At 40.3% G+C, this 22,641-nt stretch overlaps 1 protein-coding gene across 1 annotated transcript in view; it reads right to left on the minus strand.

Annotated features, from left to right (window-relative positions):
* Positions 1-334: 334 nt before the first annotated feature.
* Positions 335-22,641, minus strand: part of DNAAF9 (dynein axonemal assembly factor 9) — an 84,359-nt gene continuing 62,052 nt past the window's right edge. The window contains exons 27-38 of the mRNA XM_069856679.1: positions 22,187-22,345; positions 18,838-18,963; positions 16,700-16,737; positions 11,437-11,572; positions 10,927-11,013; positions 9,421-9,527; positions 8,675-8,749; positions 8,314-8,516; positions 6,525-6,590; positions 5,989-6,082; positions 3,962-5,070; positions 335-3,898 (exon numbers count right to left, since the gene is read on the minus strand). Of these exons, the coding sequence (XP_069712780.1) occupies positions 4,958-5,070; positions 5,989-6,082; positions 6,525-6,590; positions 8,314-8,516; positions 8,675-8,749; positions 9,421-9,527; positions 10,927-11,013; positions 11,437-11,572; positions 16,700-16,737; positions 18,838-18,963; positions 22,187-22,345 (1,204 nt within the window). The 3' untranslated portion in view covers positions 335-3,898; positions 3,962-4,957. The remainder of the gene's footprint in view (positions 3,899-3,961; positions 5,071-5,988; positions 6,083-6,524; positions 6,591-8,313; positions 8,517-8,674; positions 8,750-9,420; positions 9,528-10,926; positions 11,014-11,436; positions 11,573-16,699; positions 16,738-18,837; positions 18,964-22,186; positions 22,346-22,641) is intronic.

The raw sequence follows: 22,641 nt of genomic DNA on the forward strand, positions 1-22,641 counted from the left end.
AATTATCAGCTTGTGCTTCCATCCAGTCGCTGAAAGAGAGATGCAGCATGCATAAAGCTGATTAATATCCTTCATCCTACAACTCATCAGCATCCCGATCCAGTGGAAGGTGTCCCTGCCCCTCTGGATGGGCTTTAAGGTTCCTTCCAACCCAAACCATTCCACGATTCTATATAGTTCTAAATCCTGCCCAATAAGAAGCCAAAGCAAGAAGTTTTAAACTTAAAAAAGCAGCTTCAAAAGAAACCCTTAAAGCCTTAAATCTTTACAGTTTAGTTTGAATATAAGCCAGTCACTAACAAATTTTAAAAGAAAACCGCTCAGCACTTAAAAATCCAAGTTTAGGAAATAGTGAGTTTATTAAAGATGTCAAAGACTGACAGCAGATGGATATTGTTTACTGGTTCTTTCCATCACATCTGAGTTACAGGTGTAAAAGTCACACAAACTGCAGGTATAAACATGTAAAACAATACAAAAATAAATGGAAAGGTAATTTTATATTTACTGGATCAAGTTGTGTAATAAATACGATAGGCAAAAAGCTTCAATCACACCATTCAGTTTTAACTGAAGTTACAGTAGTGTTTGTAAAGACAAGGTTTTAACTTAAAGTTGCAAACATTAAAGCATTGAGAACTAGTATAAAAGTGAATTTTGGCACATTGTAAAGTGAGAGGTGTTACTTTAGGATCTGACCGTTATGTAAAAATGAAGTAATTTCTTACCACCTTTCAGAGGTACATTTTAAACAATCTAAAATTAGATTAACAATGCGGTTCTAACGACTCACAGTTAACAATTCACTCTACTAGTCACAATTTTTTCCCTTTTATGAATACCAAAGTATTCCAGAGCTTAAACCTGTGCAAATTCAGTACAGTTTCAATTAAAAAATAACAACAACAATAATAAAAAACTTATTAGGGAACTTGTCCGTGCAACTTAAACCTTCCCTGCAATCAGCTTTGTTAATTGCAAAGTGTAAAATGGGACTAAAAATACCAATTGCACAGCTTAATATAAAATATTCCGAGATTGCAGCGCAGTTCAAGTTGCAAACGTTCCCCTCCTAAGTTTATCACATTTTTTTCTCCCTATAACTTCAGTAACTTCTGATCAACACTCATTCTCGGTGAGGAAAAAAAAAACCACACCACCACGAGCTGCTAACAAGGTCAGCAAAGCGCGTAAACCCCTTGAGGACTCTCAGCACTTCTTCCCAATCTCAGAAATGCCTGGACACAAAGTCACTGCGACCAATTTTCCCAAGAGAGTAAAAGAGAAAGGAACAGCGTAATGGCACTTTTTCTGTATCCAAACATTTGTGGTTTAGAAACGGTGTTTTTTCTTCTTCTTTTTTTTTTTTTTTTTAGTTTTACAGTAGCTAAAAAAAAGTTTGCAAAACTCAATTCTCACCTCAACTTCAAGCGAGTGAGGATACAAGATCACCCTCCGGCTGGGGTTCAATACAGTACAAACATCTCCGACCAGAGTACAAAAGTTATGCTCTTTTAAATAAAAAAAGGTGCTGCTGACTGGTAGGAGAAACTCCCAAATAATCAGCAACCACTACAAAACATCAGCAGCATCAGGCATTTAACACATTTTAGTCCTCAAAGAGTTTTCTTTTAAACAGTTTAACCATTTGTGCTAATATTCTTCACTAGGTTAATTTTAAGTCCTTTCACCAAAACTGTTTTTCCTTTAAAAAAAAAAATCAGGCTGCAAGTAACGCAACCCGTGACGTCCATTTATTTTTACGCTTCGTTAATAAATGGTGTCATCTGCAAGGCACTACAACGTTTAAAGGATATCATCGTCACAGTTTCACTATTTCGGTATTTTTTTCTGTTTTAAAGTCACAGTTCAAAACTAAAAAAATTGAGGTAATCAAATTCTTTCAATACCAAAATATATTAAATTGAAATAGTACCAGTATGGTGAAAGGTCTTTATAATACACAGCTATGACCATATAGCATGCAGTACAGTATATAATATACTAGGCCTTTGTTTCAAGCTCTTCTGCCTCAGTTTTTAAGGAACAGCTCAATTTGCACAGTATTGGGCCAATTTTGAATACTTATTTCCTTTATGTTCACAGGGCATCTCACCTGTAATTACAACTCCCCAGGCGAATTAGCTCCATCGACACTGACTTTTGGAGCGCTGCCCAAATTGGAGTTCTTAAAAAAAGAGTTCAGCAGAGCAAAAAGAAGCTACAGTATCTTCATCTATCGTTCAATCAATTGCACTTAAACCTACTCTGTTATCGACTCAGTTGAGAGACAGCGTTGACAACGCGCCCACTGACCCCAACCCCTGGTGTTTCTTCTGACGTTACGTCATACGGCTACTCTAGAAATATGGCTTTGCAGATTAGACGTACTGAAAAGGAACACGCTGGGTTTACACTAAGTTCATTGGCAAAGAACTCTATAAATTTGTCAAGACTTCTCTAATGACCCTTCATATTGCAGTGTTACAACCAGAACGTCGCCCTCTAAGAATCCTGGTCTGATAAATAGTTCACATAACCAATTCTACTTAGTTTGTAAACCCTTGCTAGCCCCCATATCCACTGCTAACTACCTTTATTCTACCAGGCACTACAGTATATTAAGACTAAAGTATAGCCATGCATAGATAAACCCACGAGCCTTACCATGATGCTCTATACCTGTGATACAGGTTTCCCCGAAAGCCTAAAACCACAACCTAACGCTGGCTTTTCTTGTACTTTAACAGGATACAAGCAGTTTATAAAGTCTCGTGGTGTGCAAAATAAAAATTCTTAAATTCAGACTTTTTTTAAAAAATCTAATAGGAAAGCTAGGAACGAAACCTTATCAACACCTAGATCCCAATCTGCAGCACCTGGAATTCCACCTCTGCACTGGACAAATGCCACAGCACAGGCATCGTGCCAGCTAGTAGCAATGTGGACTGAAAGTCTACCTAAAAGGTGTTTCCGTGCTTGATAGGCTTAACGACATTTCAGCTGTTTCATTTTCCAAAGGTAAAAATCCATATTGCTTAAATAAGGCATAAAACTATCTTGCCTTAGTTCGATGGCAGGAGTATAAATCTCATTTTCCTGCTCCAGAAAGAGACTGCATGGACACATAAGTATCTTGAATATACTGTAAGAAATTATTCATTCTGTTCCTTACTGCATTACATCTGACCAAAAATAAAAGTTGCAGTTGATTGAGCTGATCCTAAGGCAAAGGAACATGAAAATAAAAATCTCCTTCTGGACTGCTTGCGTTTGACTAAATTCTGAACACATAGCATGCTACTGTAATATGCTTATTTAAATAAGCATCGATAATTACCGTTAAGTAGCTGCTAAGGTACCTTATAGTCCTTCAACCAGTGATGAACTAAAATTGTGCTGAATAACAAGTTGCCAGAATTCCTGTTATGACAGCATTTAGGAACTGTAAAGGTTTTCTTGCAAGTATTACCATGTGAAAATCCTTCTCAATGCTTCACGAACAGATTCTTTCATATTCAAGCATTTTGATGGTTTTTTCCTTTGGAAAGAAGCCATTCTCATGAAAAGGAATTCTTTAGCGAAAGAATCTCCCTCTTCTCTTGCTTTGCTTAGATTTTAGCACTGAAGTAAGAATCCTTCAGAGATAATCTTTGAAGCAATAGCAAGTTGCAGCTTACAGCCATTCACATCATATTTTCTAGAACACCAATAACAAACCTGGGAAGAAAGCAAGAGATCTCCATTTCTCTTGATTCACCCTGAAATGTATAAACATCTCTTTAAAAAGTCAACATTTTGACTCCAGATTCAAAGCGTGCAGAGGTTATGAGACATGCTGTCCCCTCAGGAAAAAGCAGTTGCCTAATTGTTCCCCCATTTCTCGTTTTGGGAACGACTGTAGGATAAGGTACTAGCACGAGCTTTTTGATTGTTCCCCCATTTCTCGCTTTAGGAACACCCTAACAGCTGAGGAATTAGGTACTCATCCAAGTTTTGTAAATGTTCCCCCATTTCTCGCTTTGGGAACACCCCAACAACTGTGGGATTAGGTACTCTTCTGAGTTTTTCAACTGTTCCCCCATTTCTCATTTTGGGAACACCCCAACAGCTGTAGGATTAGGTAGTCTTGCAAGTTTTTCAATTGTTCCCCCATTTCTTGCTTTAGGAACACCCCAACAGCTGTAGGATTAGGTACTCTTCCGAGTTTTTCAACTGTTCCCCCGTTTCTCGCTTTGGGAACAGCTGTGGGATTAGGTACTCTTCCGAGTTTACCCAGTGTTCCCCCATTTCTCATGTTGGGAACACCCCAACAGCTGTAGGTTTAGGTACTTGTCTGAGTTTATCAAATGTTCCCCCATTTCTCGCTTTGGGAACACCCCAACAGCTGTGGGATTAGGTACTTGTCTGAGTTTATCACATGTTCCCCCATTTCTCGCTTTAGGAACACCTCAACAGCTCTAGGTTTAGGTACTCATCTGAGTTTTTCAACTGTTCCCCCATTTCTCGCTTTGGGAACACCCCCCAATCCCACAGACAGAAGAAGACCACTGCTAATCAATGTTCCTGTGCAACAAGTTTCAAGGGACACTCAGAGATTAAAGTGGTTTGATCATCTGCACGACGGACCAATTCCATGATTACATTTGGACATACTATGAAATACAGTTTTGGTTTTTTTTCTTCTTCTTCTTTTAAAGAAGTTTCCACTACTAGCCAGAGATTCCAGGTGACGCTTTTTACAGTCTGGAATTAAGGTGAAGTGGAAGCAAACCTGACAGTACAAACAGCTAAGCAGTTACCATATTAAAATGCCAACCTTACAGGAATGATCTCTTAGTTTTAAAAGAAGTGCTGAAAACTAACATTTCACTTAATTTTCTAGTTAACCAGCAAGGACAACAGCATTTTTGGTTACTGACAATAGGTGGTTCAGAAACACACTGAACGCACAGGTTTATGTCTTCTGCTCAAAGAGATCATGATATTCTTGTTCTTCTAGTTCTCGGTTGTACTTCTCTATTTCTCTGTTGGCTTCTTCCAAGTAATCATTCATGAATTGGTCCATCACTGATATTGAAAAATTAAGGAAAAATATTTGTGAAAACAGCGTTCATTAGAAAAGAACATAAGGGTTTGAAGGGTGTGCCAGCTCAGGGACACTTACAGAAAGCAGTTATTGAACACATGACCTGTTGGGTTTCCTACAGTCACACCTCACCACAACCACTAGGAGCTTACCCTGGTTTAAAAGTTTTCCCATAGGGTACAGAAAAAACCTGCTTGTTCCTATTCCAAAACAGAATTGCAAAACTCAGGTGGATTTTTGTCAAGCTAAAGTGAGAAGTAAAGTAGGAATGTAAGACCAAATTTGAAATTTCGGTAATAAAGACAAAAGGAACAGTAAGTCATGGAAACAAGAAAGAAGAATAGGAATATGCAGAAATATTAGTATTACTCTGGCATTTCTTGCCAAAGATGAAAATATGACCAGTTTTAAGTTAAAAAATGTTTTCCTCATACCAAGGTACAAAACGAGGGCAATCAGTTAACAGCAGCTTTACTGCAAGGATACGTGGCAGAAAAGAAGATATTGTAGTAAAGCCTAAGACAACTGTGATTGTTTTGACTCCAATGTGTGCACGCACACAATATTACACTGATTTGGAAGTTCTATCAGTCACTATCAGACACTGAGCAATATTACAGCACTATTTGGTTTGAAAACTATTTCTTTCACAAGCTGTGGTCCATAAATTATTCTCTGTGGGAGCTCACGTACAGTTTTGGGATTGTTTCGTTGGTTTTGTTCTGCTGCTTAGATCAAAGCTCTGAAGAAGTGTTTTAATAGTAAGCTTTAAGGGGCAAGGAACCATGCACAGATTAAGGATTAAAATGTTCCATTTTGTATTCCTACCTACCAATCAAACTGCACTGTGTGTTGCCTACCTAAAACCATAATCGAAACCTTCATATTTTAAAGGATACGTGGATGGTAATCCATTTTGTCACCAAAAAAGTTCACAAATTGAGTCCCGTTGTAAAAATAACCAGCGGGAAGTGGATCCAAGTGGCGTTTCACCTACATTAAGAAAGAATGTATCACATGTTAAACATTTTAAAACCGATTAAAGATGGTCTTAGCAATTTAAATAGGCAAAAGAAAAATTCTTTCTGCTGTATTTGGTGGTCAGGGAGGAATGGGTGGCTCCTGGCTAGAATGGAGCACTCTGGAAGGAAAGAAAAAAAAAAAAAAAAGAGTACCACAAATGACATCTGCATAGAGCTGGGGAGTTGGGAACAGCAACAGTAACCACAGCCCTGAGATAACACCAAGATTTGTATCTCAAATCCCTCCTGGACAGCCCCAGTTATCTTTTATCATATAAAAAGACAGTAAGTGCTGCAATAGTTTGATGCTCAGCACACTTATTATGGCTGGTGGGTGAGCTGCACTGCCATACAACTGCGTATTTAAGAACATCAGTCAAAAGAAGGACTTGCAATTAATTGTTTCTACTTACATGAATGTTTTTTATCTCCTGAAGGGTTAACATCCCTCTGGTTTTCAGGGCTTTCCTTTGAGGTTTCTGTGTGAAGAATTAGACCCCATTATAGATCTGAGCGACAATGTGATGCTACATTTTAGTTACATCAAAACAAACAAACAAAAAAAATCAACCTAAACCACAAAATAGAAAAGATCTTTCTTGAAAATGTAGATAACAGTAGTGAAATCTATGAGCACACACTACCATCCTCCAGCCCTGCACAGAAACACTCCTTTTAGAAGCATTATTAATCATTAATTTCTAGGCAGAATTATTCAATTATATTAAGGCATGGAACACAAAGGTAAAAATTAAGTGGTCTTACATAAAGCACCTTTAGAAATGACAAATTCTACAAATTTAAACAATACAAAAAATTAAACAATACAAATTAAATACTTCTCTGCTGCAAAAAGAAAAAGAAAACTGGCATAGGAACAGGAAAAAAGTCTATTTTTTAGTCTGAAAAGTTTTATAATTCAATTCATACGCAGCGTGCAGTTAACTCTTAGAACTATCTGAAACCCTAAATTAACTGTGAAGACTATTTGCAGTCTTGAATAGCCCAAAGCAGAAGCCCTTCATACTTGAGATACCATTTAAGTTCTCATAAATTAAAACAGTATTCCACAGAGCTCTTGCTTACATGTCAAAACCATTTGTCTCCATATATTACCCATGGGATATGTACAGAGTATGAGAGATCATCCCAGAAAATGTATCCTTCCCTGAAGCAACAACAACCTGCTAGGAGAACAGAGGAGAGAACCTGCAAATCCTTAAGAACAGCTCTAAATGATCTGCAGGAAACTTTTTTACCCTTCCTACACAACTTTTTAAAGATACTATGCAAATCCAAAGCCATGAAGTAGTAACCATGGGTGTTTTTAACTAACAAATGCTCCAAAATTTGCTGGAGCATGTCCAGAAGAGGACAATGAAGCTGGTGAAGGATCTGCAGAACAAGTCTTATGAGGAGCAGCTGAGGGAACATGGGTTGCTTAGCCAGTAGAAGAGGCGGCTGAGGGCAAACCTCAATGCTCTCTACAAATCCTTGAAAAGAGATACAGCAAGGTGGGTGCTGGGCTTTTCTCCCAAGTAACAAGCAATAGGATGAGAGGAAATGGCCTCAAGTTGCACCAGGGCAGGTTCGGATTGGACATGAGGAAAAATTTCTTTACCTCTTCCAATGGTGAAGCATTGGAAGAGGCTGCCCAGGGAAGTGGTGGAGTCACAGTCTATTGCAGAGGTACACTAGCTATGAAAAAAATAAAGGAAGTCTTACATAGCCACACGCTTGACAAATTAGGCAAGACAAAATGAAAAAAACTATACCCGCCACTTCAGTGGACTCTTTCCAAGGAGGATTAATTCAGTGAATCAAAACAAGTTCTCAACTTTGCAGTGTTCAGGTACTTCAAGAAGATTTATTTCATACTACACTTCAGTTTTTGGCAATCATGTCTCAGCTAAAACATATCGTGTTTATTCTGGACCTCCTCCATCTGCTCAAGCGTTCAAAAGCAGATACATCCATGAATACGCTGGAGCAGATATTAAAACACTAGGCAAATTACAACGCACATTTGAAACCGGTAGTCATGTGTCTGGAATACATTTACACCCTGAAATACTGATATCTTGGTAGATGGGAAAGGTGATTAATAAAGAGTACGTTTAATTGAGACGTTAGGATTCCTCCTTTTGTTGTTAAGCAATGCCAAACAGATCACGTTGATCAGAAGTAAACATGCCCACAAACCTGTTTTGCCGTTTCTCTGAGCCAATCTTTCATATCCTCTTCCTTGAGAGAGCAGCCAATGAACACAAGGAAGAACTCCTGTTGACTACTGCAATCTCTGGCGTCGCCTCTGGAATCGGGAGGAGTTGGCCCCTCCTGAACAGGCACCAGGCTTAGGGAATTGGATGATGTGTTGTGACAGACCTCAATCACCTTATCAGAATCTAACAAGAAGACGGAAGAAAGAAACATCTTGGTAACTGCTAATCTAATTTCAGATCAACACATTGGTGTAGACAGAATATAGCAGACAAAAACGTCTTCAAATATATCTAAGTGCAATATAATCACAAGACAAAGCAGAGTCGTAATTTGTCCTTACCTGAAAACTTGACTTTGCCCATGATGTGATAAATGTTTCCAGAAAAAGGACTTGGCTTGAGCAACGACTTAATCGCTGTTTGAAACAGAAGACAAACAGATTATGTCACTTATTGTTCTCATCCTTAGTGGAGCTTCTGGTCAGACCTAGGCTACAGGTCTCTAATTCACATCCTAGTGTTTCAGATGCACTGTCCCCTGGAGCCCCACTATGTAACATCTCTAGATGTTATCATTTCTTTGCTAGGGGGTAGGTGGGGAAGAATATGTCTTTGGCATAACAAACGCTTACAGTATGTGTGGAAAGTAAAATGGTGCTCCTTAACACTGTTTTGCTAAAGGAAAGAAGGAAAGGCATGATTATAGATCTACTCTAGTAGCCTAACAGAGTTGAGCCTATTTTCTAGTAACTACAAAGAATTATTTGGCACAAAAGAAGCTGACGGTCACTTATAAACTGTAGTTCAACACTACTAATTAAAATTAAGTAGAAAAGCAAACATATGAAGATAAACATCCCAGCCTCTAGAAACCAGAACTCAAATTAGATTTTCATCTGAACAAAATCATGTGTTTATTTTCCAGAGCAGATGCTAAAGACAACAATTTACTGTACTTTAAGGAAGGAAAGCTGAATTTTCAATTAAAAGTTTACTTCAGCAGTAATTAAATGACTGTGCTACATCAGCGTCTTCCTAGGTATTTCAAACTTGGATTTAAATCAAATCAGTCAAAGTTCAGTTGTACCTTTACATTTGGTCACAAATCGTGTTTTTTCTAGAGGACGACTGAACCATACGCAGATCTGAACCATTGGAGGGAAGACAGACCCAGCTCGGTATTTACCCTCATACCTTAGGGCAAAGACAAACACACAGCTTCAACACAGAAGAACCACACATCCTTGTGATTTTCATCCAACAGACTTCCCAAAAGGAACATCTCCTGTTTCACCACAGGTAAACCTTGCTCATAGGAAGAAAAATACTAAGCTTTTTTCTCTAAGACATCCATGAAGATGCGTTTTAACACTATTAGGTTGTTCAAAGAGCTCAGGGCTCCTTTTGATGCTCTTCCTGCTGCAATCTTTTTTTCTTACACATTCTCTACATACTATTCTTGCTTAAAATCACCAAAGAGATTAACAGTTGTCCAAAATTAATCAGGGCATGCAGGGATAGGACAAGGGGGAATGACTTTAAGCTGTAAGAGGGGAGATTGAGATTAGATATCAGGGAGAAATTCTTTTCAGTGACGTGAGGGTGGAGAGGCACTGGCACAGGTTGTCCCATCCCTGGAGGTGTTCAAGACTAGGTTGGATGAGTCTTTGAGCAACCCGATCCAGTGCGAGGTGTCCCTGCCCGTGGCAGGAGGTTGGAACTGGATGGGCTTTAAGGTCCTATCCAACCCAAAGCATTCTATGATTCTGTGATTCTATGATTCCATGAAATATTTTCTTTCATGCTTTTACTCACTCCCTTTGGTTCCATGCAATCCACAAGCAGCTCCGAGATCCCAAGCTTTGTGCCTGTTTACTTTAGGAGCCTTACTTGCACCCAATTTACAGTAAGAATTACAAATAAAAAGCTATATGTACATGCCAAACTGTCAAGGTATGGTAAATAAATTCCAGCACTATAAACCCAACTATAAAACAGTCAGCCAAGAGTTACAACGACTGACAGGTTTACATTTGCTGCCAAATAGGTGCAGCACAGATAACTGCAACAAGATGTGTAAAGAACCCCAAACCATGAAAAATATCACTCGCTATTACATGGAAGGCTTGGTACTGTATCCTGTTGTGCCCTCAGCCTCTGCCAAGACTGTCAATAACGAAGCCGGGTTTTATGAATAATTGTTCTGCTAATAGCTAGACTGACTTAGCAAGTTCATTCCAGTAAGGCTGAGTAGCTGTCAGAATGAAATTACTCTGGTCATTATTGACCTCGCCCATCCCAATCTTTCCCAGCTTATTCCCAGAGGGCTCTTTTCTATTCTTCTGAAAGGCAACAGTAATCTTGCCATTGATTTAAACAGTGTCCAGAAAGGATCTTTTTCCCCAAAAGAGGGTAGCAGTCATGTATCTGTTGAGAATACTCATCAGTTCTCTTTTAAAAATGATTTACAAAGTGATTGCCTGTTCCAAATGAGTAGTCTTGAAAAAAAATATATAAATTAAGTTCATGAGACTTTTCAGTCTTCAAGTTAATTAGAAAAATAGTTTTAATATTTCTCAGTTCAGATACTTGCCAGCCAGGATACATTAAATATCGAGCTCTCATCATCTGAGGATTTGAAAAACTGGTTTCTGAGAGAATTAACTCAATATCCTCGTTCCTGTAATGAGATAAAGATGAAGATTTTTAATTTATAAGTTCAATAAAATGGCCACTATCTGTATGCTACTTACATAAACCAGAATTCTTGTCACAGCAAAATTAACCGTTAACCAGCAAAATCAGATACCTGTGAATATTATCTCATGCTCATCATCCCTATTCTCGCCTTCACCATCCACACTCTATCCCTTAGTATGACAATAAGTTATACTCTGCAAACAAAAACATTTACTTCCTACTGCTGGCATTTCCATGACTATAAATGTAAAGGCAAGATGCCTTTTACATGACAAGCAATTAAGAAAAAAATTCTGCATCTCCTTCGTATAAGTCACCAGAGTAAAACAAGAAAATACAAGTTTCTAAATGCATGTGTTCCATCTGCCAAAAGTGACAAATACTGGACAGTGATTAACGTTACCTGGTTACAACTCCGTTTTCTGCCAAGATGAACGAAACGGAACGATTTGCTGCTCGGATGAGGCTCTGCAGTTGCATAAGGAGTGGATGCTTCTGCTCTGTGGCATGACTTGTGAAAACCACGTTACTCACCAGTCCTGTGTAAGGAAATCAGAGGATAGGACACAAGTCAGGTATGCAATAATGACTAATAAACGATTAAGTCATAGAACAGCCACGCTTCTCTTATTTTTCTTCCATGTCACTACATTAAAGTTATTAAAAACAACAACAACAAAAGAAAAACCAAGCAAGGAACCTTTCATCTCGTTGATGATGAAGCCCATCTAACTTCACACAGGAACACTCTCAAATAACCAAATGCCAAATCATCGTTAACTATTGATTTTGTAACGGCATTTAAAGGGTACCCAGCTCAGAAGCCCATTCTGTCACAACCCCTGGATGCACAGGAATGATTCCTCCTCAAGGAGACAATCCTCTTCAGTCACTGGAATAACTCAAAGGGTAAGAAGCAGAATGCTATAATCTTATGATTCAGTGAACATAATCTTATTCAAAAAAACCCTAAAAATTAAAGCCATGACCCTACCAGCACACAGCAGTCACTGACTGGACAGCCCTACCAGGTCAAGACTATTTTCTTTCAGTTCAACGGTCCATGTAACAGAAGCAATTTAGAACTAATTAATCAGAAGAATTGATTAATTCAAGAATTAATTCATATAAGAATCAATCTGAGGAGGGCCAGTTTGATAAAAACACTCATGTTTAAAGTCTTTCAGCAAATTCTAGGTGTAGATAGGCTGAAGAGCTGAACTCAGTACTTTGGACTGTGGTAGCTGTCCCTTCAAAAAACAAGAGAAGGTTTTGGCTTTTTTATTGTCTTTATTTTTAAAAGAAAGACCCCAAAACTGTGTTCAGACACCCACAAGGCATCAAAAGAGAAAAGGGAGAACAAAAATAGGATACCTATTTGTCCCGAGCCCCGGTTCCCAAAACGACTCAGGTCTGTCCCCAGAAAAGCAATTCCTCTTTCAGACTTGCCAGTATTCCTTCATTTCACCACCAGTTTCACTGAAGAAACACTTACTCTTCCTAAGCAAAACCCCCCGGATTTGAAGATGACAACACTGTCTTCACCTGCTGTCTTGCCAGGTCTAAGACAAGTTCTGTGTTACATGAGACTCAACTGCTGCTACTGCAGATGCTGCTGATGGCAGTCCGAAATAACACACCAACGATGACAGCCATCAAGACTTGGAAGCACTGGAAAGGATCTCATTAAGGAAAGACCATGAGATGACATATCTCACTTATCACCCGACTAATTTCACTGTTATAGGATCTCTTTCCAATTACATGAAGAAGTTGCTACATAATAATGAATGTCAGCCCTGTCCTCACAAGTGCAGTGCCAGCTCTTCGGGCCCTCTCTAGGACATCATAGTACTGTTCAGAATGTGTAAGGAATGCTGTTTCCTTGCTCAAGGTGCTCATTTCAGGCATTTCCCTGTAATCACACAGACGGTGCAAGACAGAATAGGAAACTCGAACACCCATGAACAATTGAACCAGGATGCATTTCCCCAGCCCTCAACTCAACACTATTTAAAGCAGAATTCATAATGAAGCTCACGCCATAGAATCATACACAATGGTTTTGGTTGGAAAAGACCTTTGAGATCACTGAGTCCAACCATCGATCCAGCCCTGCTAATTCTGCCAGCAGACCATGTCCCCACAAGCATGAAATCTACTCCTGAACACCTCCAAGGATGGTGACTCAACCACCTCTCTGGGCAGTTTATTCCAATGCTTGACAACCCTTTCAGTAAGGAATTTCCTCCTAATACCCAACCTAAATCTCCTCTGGCACATCTTGAGACCATTCCTCCTTGTCTTGTCACTGCCTGCCAGCGAGAAGAGACCAACCCCCACCTTGCTACAACCTCCTTCCAGGGAGTCGTAGAGAGCAATGAGGTCTCTTCTCAATCTCCTTTTCTGCAGACTAAACAGCAAGAGCTTATGCTCTAAACCCTTCACCAGCTTTATTGCCCTTCTCTGGACACGCTCCAGCATCTCAATGTCCTTGTACTGAGGAGCCCAAAACTGAACACCACACTCTGTTGCCTACAGTTATTCTGGATCTTTCTAGCAGATGCTACAGCGCACTGATCCTTGCAGAGGCTTCTTTACAGAGAAATCCTTACACCAACTGTTTCTGGGACACTTACACCACATGCTCCCAAGTCACTGTTACCTGTATTACTGACCCTATCAAGCCAGAATTTTAATAATAGCCCAAGCAAATTTCCATAATTACCATTATTTCTCTTTTTTACATCTCCCATAGAAGTTTCCACTCCAATTTCATAAACATCTAAGTTTCCTCCAATACACGGTTGCTCTTAAGAGAGATGGGGCGTGAAGAACAGCAAGCATGCTTAGATATGTCAGTCACACGCATGATTAGAATTATTATTATAGATATCAAGAAGAAATGTGTTCCTGTGAGGGTGATAAGGCACTGGCACAGGTTGCCCAGAGAAGTTGTGGCTGCCCCATCCCTGGAGGTGTTCAAGGCCAGGTTGGACGGGGCTTTGAGCAACATGATGCAGCGGAAGGTCTCCCTGCCCATGGAAGGAGGGGTTGGAACTGGATGGGCTTTGAGGTCCTTTCCAACCCAAACCATTCTGTGATTCTATGACATAATTATGTATATCAAGCACTTAAGACAAAAAGTACGAATAAGCTAATCAACAACTGTGGGCATGCTACATGCACAGTGTGGTTTTCCTTAATATCCCCAAACCTGATATGGATTTAATAGTCGACTTTTATTAAAGAGATGGTTATAGTGTCTGGGAAGTTGGCAGAGAACAATAACAAGGCTGTGAAACATAAATGCTACGAAGCGTATTATGGAATCATAGAAAAGTTTGGTTTGGAAAGGTCCTCAAAGATCATTCAGTTCCAACCCCCCTGCCATGGGCAGGGACACCTCCCTCTAGGTGAAGCTGCCCAAGGCCCATCCAACCTGGCCTTGAACACCTCCAGGGAGGGGGCAGCCACTCTCTGGGCAACCCGTTCCGGTGCCTCACCACCCTCATCATGAAGAAATTCTTCCTTATGTTGAGTCTAAATCTGTCCCTCTCCAGTTTACACCCATTGCCTCTAGCCCTATCACTACAAGCCTGTGTGAACAGTACCTCCCCAGCTTTCTTGTAGACCCCTTCAGGTACCAGAAGGTCACTATAAGATCTCCTTGGAGGCTTCTTTTCTCCAGGCTGAACAACCCCAACTCTCTCAGCCTGTCCTCGTATGGTAGGTGCTCCAGTTAGAATTAGTTATATTAGTTACAAGCACTGCACCGTGGAGAGAAGAGGCAATTGTCAAGGACTAAGCTGCCAAAGCTTAAAGTTAAGAGAAAGATTCAAGGAATACAATATCTAGCAAATCAGAAACCTGCGCATCTTGTCTCATGCTCATCATCCAGACTCTCTCTCCGTCAACCTCCGCTTCGTATGTGCTTGTCGAAGGGGAACAGCTTTCGGGCACTAGCTGTCATTCCTGCTCATAAACACCCACGCAGCCTTGGAAGTAACGAAAGACTGCTCAGACTCTGGGGAACCTGCAAGCTTTAGCTCTGCGCACACCTATGTTTAAACCTTGTAGGTGCCAGTATCACACAAAAATTGGCCCTGTGTTAGCAGGCAACAATCCAAGACACGCAGTTAACCCACAGGCAGTGTAATCCAGAGAAAAACAACTTCTCGAGAATTGGAAGATGCCTACACAGTTTAAACAATAAATGCGACTTATTCTATTTGAGTTGTCACTGTCATCTCTGTTTCTATTGCATTTTGAAGACCACCCAGTTTAGTTTAATTCCTTACTAATTAATCTATAGAGGAGAAAAAAAAAAATCTTTACAGCTTGGGGAACAGCTTGTTCAATAGAAGCAGTAAAAAAAAACAAACACAAAACAGAGAGATTAAAATACATGTGCTTCAGAAAAATAACGGATCCTCTTTCACAGAATAACCAGGTTGGAAGAGACCCACCGGATCATCGAGTCCAACCATTCCTATCAAACACTAAACCATGTCCCTTAGCACCTCGTCCACCCGTGCCTTAAACATCTCCAGGGAAGGTGACTCAACCACCTCCCTGGGCAGCCTGTTCCAGTGCCCAATGACCCTTTCTGTGAAGAATTTTTTCCTAATTTTCCTAAATTTTTTCCTTTGCTCCCATACATATAATGGTTTAGAGGGAGGTGGCCCTGACCATGGCAGAGGGGTTGAAACCAGATGGGCTTTAGAGTCACTTCCAACTCAAACTGGAAGCTAAGGAATATTTGTCACTGCTCTAGCTGGATGCAATGGTGCGAGTGTTTCTACTTTGGATCCTATCCCCCAAGTTCTTCAGTTTGAAGCACATTTCAAGTTGGTCAGTCTACTGTTAAAGATGCTTTTATCTCTTCTAGACAGGTGAATCCCATTCCTCCCCAACAGACTACAGTCATCGAAGAATGTCCTGTTGTCATATATACACCCCCCAAAAGGTACAGATCCTAATGTGGTAAATCAGCTATGCAACTGCTTAAAACAACTGTAAAGGTGCCACAGCTGATTTTGTTTCTCCTTTTAAAACTTAAAGAACTTATTTGATGTGGTCAGGAGGGATGATACCCCACTTAGACCAACAACTGCCCAAAGTTTCAAGCCTGACAAGGAGGATGATGCAGTCGATGCATTTTAGAGTCAGGATGTAAAACTGACTATACAGGTAAGAAACAGTTATTTTTCATCTGCTGCAATGTCAAATGAACCCTGCAAGGATCCTCCACACTGCATTAAGAGGAGGATATGGGGAACAAGTAACCAGCTCAATTTTTCCCTTCTAAAATAGCAGAAATGAAGGTGGTGTTTGGTTTCCTCAGCCTCCCTAAAAGAGAGTGGAACTCAAATCCATTTTGCTCCTAGATTAACAACATGGCACAAGTTACAACAGTTCTTCTAGGAAACCCATCCTCCAGACAAGGACAACCAGAATATATCATGCTCCAGATTCTTACATCATCTTCACATGCCTATGGTGTTTAATAACACAGGCAGAGAGAGACTGTTCTGCATAGATGGCTCTTACCTCCGCGAGTTTATCATGATTCTTTGAGTCTATGCATTTACAGTGTATTTATTTGGCCACATGGCTTAGCTACTTGTTCTGTATGGCTCCAAGTCAAGAAAAGTGGCACATACCTTGTGAACACTGGTCCAAGAACTTGGGAAAAAGCAGCCTGAAAAACACCAGAAATTTGTATATCAAGAATGAATACTACTATTTAAGTAAAGTATTTGCATTCATTTAGACATTGACAGCTAAATACTTAGTATCCAAACCATTTCCATGTTTCCTTTCCTTAATCTATATAACTGTAATGTCCCTACAGGCTATGTCTTTCAAGAGTTCTTCCCCAAAAACTAGTTTTGTTGATGATTTTAATTTTTAAATGGATTTAAGAGATAATTCCCACCATGCAATTTATTCTGTATTGTAGGAAGTCAGAAAGGCTTCAACATTACTTTAAATCCCATTTGAACAATAGGAATTTCAAGCTTTCCCTAAAGAACTGTACCTTCCAAACATGGTGGGAACTCTTCATGCTAAGACTGTATGTACATAATGCTTACTGTCCACATCATATCAAGACAAGAAATGGTTTTGATTTTCTTGACTGCAAAATTTTTAAGTCAAACATTAAAAAACACTCTTCTCGATTCCCACAGTGACATCAGCCAAGTCTCCCAACTGAAAGGTCTGTCGTTAGCAGTACGTGGCTACTTGGTTAGTTCTTATCAGAAGAAACTTCAAAGTGAGACACAAATAGTCTACGGCACAAGCTAAGCCTCTTCCTTCAATTGCTGCTGTGCTTCAGGAGACAAACAATGTCAGTTAAAGGATTGCAAGCTGCTGCAGCTATAAATACTTCTTGGTATCATGACCAGTAACACGTTAGTAAGTTTAAAAAAAACACTAGAAATGGAATGCGTCTTTCCTATAATTATGGAAAGAACAGGTTTAGGCAGCACTCCCGCATCAATTCCCCAGTATTTTATGTAGTCTTTATGACTTATTTACAATCTTTGTCACGGAAACAAAAAGAAGTAAGAAGATAATGTCTGTTGACCAGTGCAAAGCACAAAAAGCGTATTTATCGGTGAGTGTTTTAAAAAGAGCGAGGAAGGTTAAGGAATGCACTTTGGGCACTTCACGTCTAAGCTCTGACACGCAGAGTTTTATCATAAATCAAAGCGATACTAAGAACTCTGAAAACTGTAACTGCTTTAAGTTACTTTTATCACACCAGCTGCAAGGTGTAATGGCAAAATTTATGTACGACAATTTTACTCATAGGTCTATAAAATGAGTTCCATGTTTGTTGAACTGTGGTGCACACATATAGACAATAAACAGCAACCAAACCACACTATTTAAATGTCAGTGACTTGGCTTGGCTACAGTTTCCTCCCCACCCTGTCTCTGCAGTAACCCAGGATATCAGATTTTAATACGTGTAATGCTGTCGCTTCCGTGCTTTGTCATTCTCTTCCACTAATTTTCGGACTGCTTCCCATCAGTTCATGGAATCATAGAATGGTTTGGGTTGGAAGGGACCTTAAAGATCATCCAGTTTCAACCCCCTATCGTGGGCAGGGACATCTTGCACTGGACCAGGCTGCTCAAAGCCCCATCCAACCCGGCCTTGAACACCTCCAGGGAGGGGGGAGCCACAGTTTCCCTGGGCAACCTGGGCCAGGGCCTCACCACCCTCATTGTGAAGAATTTCTTCCTAATGTCCAATCTAAATCCTCCCCATTCCAATCTACTTTTGGGGACTTTCTACAAGGGCATGTGGTGATAGTATGAGGGTGAAAGGCTTTAAATTGGAAGGAGGAAGATCAAGATTAGACATTAGGAAGAAATTCTTCACGATGAGGGCAGTGAAGCACTGGCCAAGGATGCCCAGGGAAGCTGTGGATGCCCCATGCCTGGAGGTGTTCAAGGCAAGGTTGGATGAGGCCTTCAGCAGCCTGGTCCAGATGGTCTTTGAGATGCCTTCCAACCTAAATCATTCTATGATTCTATAAATATTTATTTATATTATCAGTACTTCCATGCCTAGTGTAAACCAAGTGTCATCCTTATAAACCAAACTACACTTCAAAGTTCATCAAAGAAGTATTACCTAGCAGTGTTACGAGATCTAAGACAGTTCAATGGCATTTAAGCATCATACACTTCTAATCAATATAAAAGTGATCAGTAATTATTATGAAAGTGATCCCATAACCTCACATATCTATTTTCAACCGAATAAAAATATTTTAAGGTATACCTGTGTTCCATATAGCAACTCAGTGGTTCTACGCAAGTATTAACCGCTCCGATGATGAAAGAAGACTTCACATCTGGGTCAGGATGAGTTTGCAGGGCCTGCACAACATCAATAACATCAGTATATCTGTAAGAAAACAAAATGAAATATGGTTTCAGAGAGACAGAATGACACATTCCAACACCTCGTATGAAATCAATTGATTGCAAGAAGGTTAGATTTCTAAACCAAGCCTATCAAAACAGTTAGAAAACAGTTCAAAACTGGCAAATCCAGACAAATTAAGCTGACTGCAAGTAATATGAGAAATAAATTATTGACAGCTACAAAGAAAAGCAGTATAAACTGAACAGCTGGTAAGTCTGGCTTTCAGGAAGCACAGAAGTATAACGCAATACAAGCATGTTTTGCCTACTGCTTAGTATTTATTAAGCACTAAATACAATTCAAGTAGAAAAAAAGAAATTAAAAAAGCAACTCCTCTCACTTAGCAGCATTCCAGTTTAAGTGTGCTTCTATAATTTACATCACCCATTTTGTACCTGTACTCCAACGACAGTTGTTTTATACCTCTGTAGGACAGCAAAGTTGAGGTAAACCTGAGTTTTTATTCCAGGCGTTTAGTTCTCAGCCAGTCACAATCTCCTCTCAAAACTGTACTGACAGTTATCAAGTTCATGGATGATTCAGAGAGCTCCAGCTACTTTAAAGCTCTCTATAAATAAACACTCAACCCAGAAAAAACAAAAACCCTACCATCAGCCATTCCTGAAGCCAGTGCTGCCATCACAATAAGACTTCACAGGATTCTTACTAACTTTAAGAAAAGAAAACACCTGACTCCAACATGGAAAAAGTTACGCTTTCTAGAACTATCATACTGGATCATAATGAAGTGATTGTGTCCCTGTACTCTGTGCTGATGAGGCCACACCTTGAATCGTGGGTTCAGTTTTGAGCCCCTCACTACAAGAAGGACATCGAGGGGCTGGAGCACGTCCAGAGAAGGGGAACAGAGCTGGGGAAGGGGCTGGAAAACAAGGGTTGTAGGAGCGGCTGACAGACCTGGGGCTGTTTAGTCTGGAGAAGGCCAAGGGGAGGCCTCGTGTCCCTCTACAACTGCTTGAAAGGAGGTTGTGGTGAGGTGGGTGTTGGTCTCTTTGCTCAAATAAGAAGTGACAGGACAAGAGGAAATGGCCTGAAGTTACATCAGGGGAGATTTAACCTGGATATTAGGAAAAATCTCTTCGCCTAAAGAGTGGTGAAGCCTTTTTAACAGGCTGCCCAAAGAAGTGGTGGAGTCTCCATCCATGGAGGGGTTCAAAAAACGTGTAGACATGGCACCTAGGGCCATGGTTTAGTAGGCACGGTGGTGTTGGGCTGATAGTTGGACTTGATGATCCTAGAGTTCTTTTCCAACCTTAATGATTCTATGAAGAAAATGCTAAGCTCCATATGTGCATCCTTAGTGGAAAAAAAACACTTGGTAGCCTGGGAACCAAACCCATTCCACTCAGATTAGGGTAGCGCTCCCCTCAAGCTAGTTTGTTACCTGCTATTGACTCAGAGTGGGCAAAACACCGCAGAAGATATTAGTTCCCAAATGCAACATTGGAGTTTGAAATGTCAAATGGCTCCCTGGGAATCTGGGCCAGTGCCTCACCACCCTCTTCGTGAAGAGTTTCTTCCTTCTGTCTAACCTAAATCTTCCCCCTTCCAATTTAAAGCCATTCCCTCTTGTCCTATCACTCCATGCCCCTGTAAGAAGGCCCTCCCCAGCTTTCCTGTAACCCCTTCAGGTACCGGAAGGCCACTGTAAGTTCTCCCTGGAGTCTTCTCCAGGCTGAACAACCCCAACTATCTCAGCTTGTCCTCACAGCAGAGGTGCTCCAGCCCTCAGATCATCTTTGTGGCCTCCTCTGGACCCCTTCCAACAGTTCATCATCTTCTTATACTGGAGATTCCACAACTGGACACAAGACTCCAGGTGGGGTCTTGAGAGTGGAGTAAAGGGGAAAACCTTGGGCCTTAACTTTGTTTGGAGGAAAAAATACTTCAAAATGAATGGACCATTTAATTCTGGAAATTATGAATTTATTTATTAAAGAGTCTCTAGCACTCACTGATCTTTCAAAATGTTAAGGTACTGTAAGCACCCGAGAGATTAATTACACTCTTTATGTCACACCACACTTCCTAAAATTAGTATCTACTCTGAAGTTACTCTAACTGACAATTACAAAAATGCACTCAGTCATCTCATGCCTAAAAGACATCAGATCTTCATCTGAAAGAAACAGGGAGGGGCTCCGCCCTCGGTTTTCATCGAAACAACTTCAATGTATTTGCAAACTGTTAAAGAAAACTATACGTGAAAGGGAGGAGGAGAACTCTGCTAACATCCTTTTCTGTAGTCTATAAGAAGTCGTGCGTTTATTCTACCTGTTTTTTAGTTTGTTATCAGCAAAATACAGGACTATTGGAAAAAAGTAGCAACAATGCATTTGTATACTAGGAGGGACTACGCCACATAACACTCCCTTTATAGATTAAGGTAATGCTATAGCAGGAAATCCTCAGTAATAATGACCTGCAGCTCTTGAGCACAACTTGCAACACAAACTCAAGCTCTCAGTTCTCTATTGCCCCCACCTAGACGTACGGCTTTGAAGACAAGCAGTGCTCCTTACTTTGCCACTGGAAATGCAAGTCTAAAGGAGAAATGAGAATATGAGTGTGGTGGGGCACTGGCACAGGTTGCCCCATCCCTCAAGGTGTTCAAGGCCAGGTTGGATGGGGCTTTGAGCGACCTGATCCAGCGGGAGGTGTTCCTGCCCATGGCAGGGGGGTTGGAACTGGATGATTTTTAAGGTCCCTTCCAACCCAAATCATTCCGTGATTCTATGAAGAAGATTCTATTCACCAGCCTTTTGAAGACAAGTACTTCTCTATCCAGGATGTCCAGAGGGAAACCCCAATCCAATCGTGAACACAAAACCACATAGCTACACCAAAAAATAACGTGCCATTGAACAATAGTCTAAGATGCAGCTGGAAAGGGCAAGAAATCTCTTTAGGAGAAAAAAAACCACCGTCAATGCAGTTTGACTCATCTTCCTTATTTTGGAGATTGACTGTGACGTGTCCATCCTTCATGTACATTGAAGGAAGACTTCGGATATTTTTTCAATGGAGTAACGAGCAATAAAAGTAACAGGTTGCAGAAAAGCTGAGTTTAGTACATACAGAAAACAGAACTCTAATTAAAATTAAAAAATGCTTAGGAAATAGGAAGGGAACAGAAAATCCATCATTCTATGCAACAGTGCAAACAGCTTCAAACATTTACCCTTGCAAGACCACTAAGAGACGCTTGTTCCTTTTAGCGTAAACAGACTGGCGGACACTGTGGTTTTGCTGAGCCTCCAGGACACTGGAAAGGTAACGCTGGAAATGGGCTGCGCTGAAGCATTCAGGACTATCCATAGTTTGTCGATACACTAACCACCTAAACAAGAGAAAACAAGGGAAGTAGTTAGTGCTCATGGTGTAATACTTCTGTTTTCTTTTTATATTGAACCAACAACCAGAAAAAAATTGGATAAGCCCTAAGATTCCACATCTTTTACCAAGTGGGAAAGTGGAATTTATTTGGCTTTCTATCCTCTCCAGGATAAGCACATTCTTTACATGACTGCCAGAAGGGTTTTTTGGGTTATTTGCTGTTGCTTTTGAATAAAACAATGTTCAAAAGGCTTCTTCAAAGCAGTGCATCATGCAACTAATTCCAATCTCTGCTAGCGA

Source organism: Phaenicophaeus curvirostris, chromosome 4 (assembly GCF_032191515.1).
Source record: "Phaenicophaeus curvirostris isolate KB17595 chromosome 4, BPBGC_Pcur_1.0, whole genome shotgun sequence".
NCBI lineage: Eukaryota > Metazoa > Chordata > Aves > Cuculiformes > Cuculidae > Phaenicophaeus > Phaenicophaeus curvirostris.